Source organism: Lichenostomus cassidix, chromosome 2 (assembly GCF_008360975.1).
Source record: "Lichenostomus cassidix isolate B80296 chromosome 2, HeHo_3.0, whole genome shotgun sequence".
Lineage (NCBI taxonomy): Eukaryota > Metazoa > Chordata > Aves > Passeriformes > Meliphagidae > Lichenostomus > Lichenostomus cassidix.
This window is the reverse complement of record NC_139482.1, coordinates 27312835-27320413: the sequence shown is the minus strand read 5'-3', so window position 1 is coordinate 27320413 and position 7579 is coordinate 27312835. Positions and strand designations below refer to the sequence as shown.

General features: G+C 41.4%; 1 protein-coding gene across 1 annotated transcript in view; it reads left to right on the top strand.

The window, feature by feature from the left end:
- The first annotated feature begins 3373 nt into the window (after positions 1 to 3373).
- The window catches only part of VWDE (von Willebrand factor D and EGF domains), a 39641-nt gene continuing 35435 nt past the window's right edge, over positions 3374 to 7579 (top strand). The window contains exon 1 of the mRNA XM_085050820.1: positions 3374 to 3527. Within this exon, the coding sequence (XP_084906946.1) occupies positions 3440 to 3527 (88 nt within the window). The 5' untranslated portion in view covers positions 3374 to 3439. The remainder of the gene's footprint in view (positions 3528 to 7579) is intronic.

Genomic DNA, 7579 nt, shown 5'->3' with positions numbered 1-7579 from the left:
ATTTGACTTTAAGGGCAGAATTGATTAGACAAAGAATGTTAACAATTTATTGCTTTGGAAAGGACGAGTTCACTTACCATTCACATATATGAATTGGCACAAGCAAAAAGAAATTATTTTTACACACAGAAAGAACTAAAAACGTTAAGGGGCAAGTGCAAGAGAACTCACCCCTCTCTGATATTTTGGATCTGCCCAGGGCTGCAGGCTATCTCTCAGCCATCTGCTCCTTCCAGGAGGGGTGTTATCTGCTGAAGGCAACTCTTTCCAAACATTCAGCACTTGGCAATACTGCAATAACCCTTTGAAGTTTGCAGGGAAACTTCTCCCAGCTTCCAAGTTCTGGTCACAGCTTTATTTGGAGTTATCCTCCATGCTCCATCTCTGCACAGACAACAAACAGAGCAACCTGGATTTAAAGGGCTTATTCAGATTTACCTTACCTTACAACACAGACAGGCTTAGTGGTACAGCACAAAGGATTCGTTTAAGAAAGATTTCCATTTTTACTCTTAGCTACAGTTGGAAAGAAAAGGCTTATAATTAATCAGATATAGTGGGCCATTTTAGCTTAAGCTTAATTAGATTCTTCTCTAAGTATTTACCTGAGTTTACAAAACATGACTAAGAACTTCTAAGTGTCAGAGCTCAGGATTTTTCATTTCCAGTTTACACCTGAGCTGCCACACACACCTGTTTGTACACATTTTGGCAAACACTGCCGATTGTTCTTCTTAACTTAGTCACCTAAAATAGTCTTTATCAACCTCCTGTCCACTTGCTTGCTGCTCACTCTGGGCTGTTCCCCCAAATGCAATGTGAGATAATGACATCTTTTAAAATAATGTATAAGACATGTATTTTGTATATATTAAGTTAATGATCTAAGGTGCACTGCTACAAACATCCCACTGGCATGTTAGCAATAGAAGTGTCAGATGACGAAGTTGCTGTGTTGGCGATGTTTATGAGAAAATTCCCTTTTTTCCCTTTGACTTTTTTCTGGGATTCCCGTTACCCAAAAACAGATGCCAGAGCTGCACAGTCGTGAACATAAGTTCTGATCATAAGCAGATAACCATTAAACCAGAACAATCTAGTTGCAGATCCAAGAACTTAGCATCAGCAGAGCCACTTTTGTTGTTATCTGAATTTTTTGACTCTATTTTAAGCATTGCCCAAGTCATGTTCCTTGTCATCCCACGTCTTTTTTCTTCAATTTATCACTGTGCTCTTCCCTCCCTTATGTCCTGAGTCAGCAAAAGCACTTCTGCTCAGGCTTCGCTGAAAAAATTGATTTAACTTATTCATAGACAGAACTTTAGGATCCACCTTAAAAAAAATATATACTTAAAAGCTTTACCAAACAGGCTGAGATGACTAAACTCTAAATTATCTTTGGAATAATTTTCAAAACCAAACATAAATCTCTCTTTCTTCATTATCAATCATAAAATCCACTCATGGACATGCTGCTTTGTGCTGCAATATCTAAATTCTCCCTAGCATTGATATCATCGCTCCCTGTGTCGTATTTTCAGCTGAATTTTAAACTGTTTACAACAGTAATGACTTGTATTACATAACAATTTATAGTATCTTAAATTCTTCATCCGACAGTCTTGGTTCTCCTCCAAGACACCCTGCTATTTAATAATATACACAAACAAAATTGCAGTTTGACTTCATATTCCATTGTAAATGAAAGAGGTGTTTTCAGTAGTGCAGCCGTATTTTACATAGCTTATTATTTACTTCATTAAAACTATGGAAATTACTGACAAAAACTTTCTGAAATTTAACCTGTTGGAAAGCCCTATAATAAGCATGAGACTGCTCTAGAATTGCTTTCATTTTCCATACATTCACTGTCACTGACACAACTCTGTCATCATGAGTGCCAAGTACAACTTTTGGCAAGTTGTCAGCTCTTTTAACCACAAGATGCTCTTTCTCTTCTATCACTGTAAGAGGCTACAAGGCTGATAGTAGCAGAGGGAGTTGGCAGAGGAAAACCAGCCTAGAAAAGATGAAAGGTGCCTGTACTCCAACAGCCATTACTGACACCTCTTTCAATCCCCTGAATGATCCATGATGAAAGGTGCTAATCCTCCTGTAAATACCGCTCCATCATGACTAGTGAGGGTCAAAGAAGTAGCTCAGTGTTTAAATTTTGTCAAAACTTCTCACATCTCTCTTTCTAGGTCATGACTTTGTAACTTGTTTTGTATAATACCTCTTTCTTTCCTCTTGTCTTCGTTATAAACATGTGGTTTGGGAAAAATTAAAAATAAAACCCAAACTAATTTCATATATATATGCAGCTTTTCAGGATAAAAGTTCATCATATCTGGTAACAAATAATCCAGGGAATTGAGTAAACAATTAAAAAAACTTATTGTTAAAATTTCCCTTAATCCTTGGGACAAAAGTATCTGCCTTAGAGAACTGACAGAAATCCAAGACACCAGATTCAACTCTCAGGCCACAGCAGTGAATCATTTTAAAAACTCGCCGACATCATGGAGCTGAACTGTTTCTTGCAATGAAGAAGCTCAGGGTATGTGAGCAAAAGAGGACTGAGGTTGCCCCCAAAATGTTGCTTTGCCTCTGCCTTCTCCTCCTGCAAGGAAAGCTGCTCTGCAAAGAGCCACCCAGGTCAGACCCCATGGAAGCAGTCCTCGCTGACCATTGCAGCAGGGCAGATGATCAGTGGATGGCAGCAAGCTGTGTTTCACTGTCATCCAACTTCTATTTTTTAGATTGAGGCCTCCACATGCTACAGAGAACATGAAACATTTCTGTGGACTGCTGTAGTGTTTGATGTGTGCAAAGTAGCCCAATGGCTGCACAGTCTCAGGCCTACAGTGGAAAATACCAGCACTGGCAAATCTTAAATGCTGAAGAGGAGCATCTCTCAGCAGGTCTTGAAACTTGGGCTCTTGGAACTGTTAAATATTTGCTAAACTCAGTCTGCATTAATTGTAATGAAGGTTACATACAGTAAAGGTTAAAGAAATATAAAACACTCGTGGTGATCTATCAACGGGCCAATTTGAAACCAGCCCTTCTTCAGCGTTTTACTGTACATTAGAAAATAAATACAATTCTGGGTCGGAGGACAGTAGGACTTTGCTCACGATACTGACCTGCTTTGGGTCTGTTTGCGATATGGAAAAGCATCCTCGCAGAGCCTCGACAAGAACCAAGGACTCTTTTCCAGCGGACAACCCCCAAGAGGGAGCCCCGGCAGGGGATGCCGCAGCAGGCCGGGCACAGAGCCGGGCCGGGTCCGGCAGGGGGGCGGGCCGAGCCCTGAGGGAGGGGCTGCGGAGCGGGCTGGGCGCACGGAGCGGCCACAGGCACCGGGAGCTGCTGCCCGGCCGGAGAGAGCGCGGTGGGAGCACAGCAGAGCAGAGCGGAGCGGAGCTGAGGGGCCATGCCCGGGGCCGCTCCCTCAGCGCCGCGCCTCTGGCTCTGCGCGGCCGCGCTGGGCTGGCTGGCGACGGCCGGGGCTCGCCGGCGAGGTAAGGGTCAGCGGGCACAGGACAGCGGGCACAGGGCACCGGCACCGGGCACAGAGCACAGGGCACAGGGCACCGAGCAGAGGCACCGCCGGCCGCAGGTGAACGAGCGGGAGCGGCGGGCACGGGCGGCTGCTGCCGGGCACAGGGGCAGCCGCGGGGGCTCCGCCGTGCCCGCACATCTCCCAGCGCAGGGCTGCGTGCCACAGGTTTCACTGGAAAAGGCTTCACTTTACAGCTGCCAAAGCGAGAGCTGTCCTTGTCCCAGCGCACTTGCGGGGCAAACCGCCGAGGTGACTCGGAGCAGTGCTGCTCTCCCACCCTCGGCTGCGTGCTGGAGCACAGCGGTGACTGGACACATCCTTACCTGGCACCTCTGCTAAACCCGTCTGTGTTGTTTCAGGTTTCGGATGGAAAATCCACATCGAGAGTAGATACAATAGCGTATTGCATTGAGAACTACTAGAAAACGTTCTATAAATATATGTTTTACACTTTCATAAAGGCTATGCGATTATTTACTACCTTTGCAAAGCACCCTGTAGGGCGTGAACGTAAGTGGTTGAACAGTGTTTTAACATCCAGTCTAACGAGGTTATTTGTAAAGATGTATTAATTTGTTGATTTGATTTTCTTCATTGGTCCATGCACGGGAGTTACCGTGTTCCTGTTCCAGGGGATTGCAATACTTTTATTGCTGCAACATTTGTGCTCATGTTCTTTTATAGGTCCCATCAAAGAAAATTATATTTTTTAGGTAGTTACAGTAATTTTTATATTTTCCTTTAAAAGTATTACTCTATACAGTTGTTCCAGGATAACTTCTTCCAAAAAGTGAACTTTTTTCTATTGTAGTATTTTGGAAGAATTTAAAGCCACAGATACATCTGAGCACTTTTGTGAAATTCAGTCACAGTTCTAATTTCTGCATTGGTATGTTGGCACACTGCATTCTTTGCAGTCAGTAGGGCCAAGAAAAAGCACATCCTTGCTCACAGTGGGCACTTACTAAAGACACTGTTTATCAGTGGTCATTTACCAGACCCCAGGCTTTGGGCAGCCAGAGATTTAAACTCCTAAGCTATTTGTACTTGAGGAACTGAGTTGCCAGTGCTGCCGCTCTGTCCTTGCCTGTCTGTACTCTGCTGTGACTCCTTTTCCCTTCTCAACTCTGGTTTGTACCCAGCAGTCCTCACTGACTGCTCCAACCCATTGGAAGTATTATGAACAGGTGGAAAATCATTGACCCCTTTTTGCACATGGATGGAATAGAGATGTGAACAGGAAGTTGAAAAGACCTTCCTTTGTGGAACTCATTTTCCACCTGAGTGCCTCAGAGATAGTCATCAGGAGCCACCTAATATCTATTTGTGGTGAATGAGCTCCTGTGTTGATTTCAGAAACCTCTTTGACTTTTGGTTAAGGTGTGGTGGTCAGAGGACCTATTACATGACCCAGTTTACAGCAGCCATGGTAGAAAACTCAAATGTTTTTGCAGAGATTTTGTCTTTATCTGTTCCAAAAGGCTTATCCACCACCACAATGCTATCCTTGTATTAAGATGTTGCAGCTTAGCATCACATTTCTCAGGATCCAGCAGGACCAGGAATGTCTGGGATGGATCAAAGCAAAACCCACTGCACTAATTCTGAAGACAGTCAGGAAAAAGCAAATATGGAATCAAATTCTTTCTGGTGTGCAGAGACGCAAGCTGAAGAACAGCAGAGAGCGTGTGTAGGGTGTTTGTGGAAAGATGCACAGAATGTGATCAGTAAACTCAAACTCTGGGGAAACAGCTGCATATTTTCCCAGGATGGACTGCTTTGTTTCAGCAGACAGTGTGTAGTGTCTGGACCTCCAAACTGAACGGGAGAGTTACGACTTTACAGAAACAAGTCTCTCTTAATAACCTGTTGATAACCTATTGTGTGTATCTCCTCTAGATTAAGTGAAAACAGAGGTGCACCATCTTCAAAGCAGCCTGAATTTCATGGTCTTAGTTCTCAAGTATTCATTTGTGTATTTTATGATTAGAATTTCATTATCTTATAGAAAATATTTAAAATTAAGCTTGTTAAATCACTAATACATTTAAAGGTTAAAAAAAGGAAATAATTAAAAAGAATATCCCCATATAGATGGAGATATTTCCATTAAGAATAATCATGATTAAATGATAAATTTTGTTAAAACTTACATGAGTTTTCTGTTTTGTGTCAGAAGATGTTAGAATATTTTGTGATTGTGGATGAAGTCAAGTCACCAGTAGCACACACATCTTCCCATAGTTTAATGTTCCCCACATCCTAGACAGAACTGCTAGGTAAGCCTGCCCTGTAGGTAGCCTTACTTAGCACTTTCAAGCTATCAGATACTGTTCGCAGTTCCTCATAATTTTTTTAGACCTGTATTATCAGAAAGCCTACAAGAAAGATGGGGAGGACTATTTACAAGGGCATTTAGTGACAGGGCAAGTGGTGGTGATTTCAAACTGAAAGAGGGTAGGTTTAGATTAGATACTAGAAGAAAATTCTTTTCTGTGAGGGTGGTGAGGCACTGGAGCAAGTTTCCCAGAAGAAGCTGTGGTTGCCCCATCCACTGGCAAGTGTTCAAGGCCAGCTTGAATGGAGCTCTGAGCAATCTGGCCTAGTAAAAGGTGTCCTTGCTCATGTCATGGAAGTTGGACCTATATGGTCTTTAATGTCTCTTCTAACCCAAACTACTCTGTGATTCTATAAGATTGCTGGGTATTAGACACAGGCAAAACTTTTCTGAAGCATTGCAGCAAAGTCAGTATTCATAATTTTGAGAATAATATTTGAAAGAATGCTTATTTCAAAATCTATTTTTATTTAAGCCATCCTGAATAAGGAAATCATTATTTCAGTGGGAAATTTAGCCAACTCCTTCTTAAATGCTTCTGGTTTGAGCAGATCTGGTCTGCAGGTGTAATTGTTTTTGTAGAGAACATGACATTGATAGTTTGTGTATCTGTCCATAAATATGATAATTTTATTTGTTTCTGCCATTGCTGAAGTTAGAGACCACTTCAGTTACACTCAGGTGTGTAAAAAAATTGTTTTTAATTTGTGTTGTTGATGATGACAGTTATTTTCAGTTGTTTTGCAGAACGGAAAAGATAAAAGAAAAAAAAGTTAACCAGTGTTACTAATATAACATTTCCAAACAATATCTATGGAAATATTAGCATACTTCTAGAAAGGAGAAAAGAATACACTGGATTCATAAAGAGCTGGATGGCATTCTAAAGTGATATGCATAATAATAAGAAACTTATAATTTGATCTTTAGTAGGATTTATAACCCTATTACAAGTGACTATAGTTAGCTGTTTTAAAGATCTATCAAACGATGATCTAATTAAACTGTGGAGGAAAAGAAAATAAAGACTTGTCTCATGTCTAGCTTGATTTATTAATGGAGAAGGTAACAGATATTAATTGTTTCAGGAGTGATTCAGTTACAGGAAAGAAAACTAATGAGGGTGCTGTATGAAAGGGAGAATTGCAGTAAAAAATAGGACAGGAAGAAACTTTCATCATGGTTCGTAAACTGCTGGTGCTGTAGCTTGCTTGGAAAACCTTTCAATAACACACATGACTGACCTGTGATTCTTCAAGGGCTTTTCTCTAAATTCCAGTGAAGGGTAAGTTCCCTGTAAGGTCAAATTGTATGGACACGAATAGCCTACAGGCTACTACAAGCAGCTCAGAAACACAGTGGTGGCACAGTCAATCACACTGACTTCCATCTGCCCTTAGAGGATAGAAGATAAAGCTATTGTTACCTGCCTGGGTAGCCTAAAGCTGTATCAGATTAAATCTTCAGTCTTTGAAAGACTGCAGGATTCTCATACTGTGCTGAAAGAGATAAAGTCTATTCTTTTACTAGGGCATCTTCTCCATTTAAAGATGGGGAATTACCTGATTTTGAAACTGTTTTATAATCGTGGTTATCTAGAATGACATGAAAAATGTGGATGGTAGTACACTATTGCATGATTTGAACCAAAATATGTTTCTAATCAGTGACAC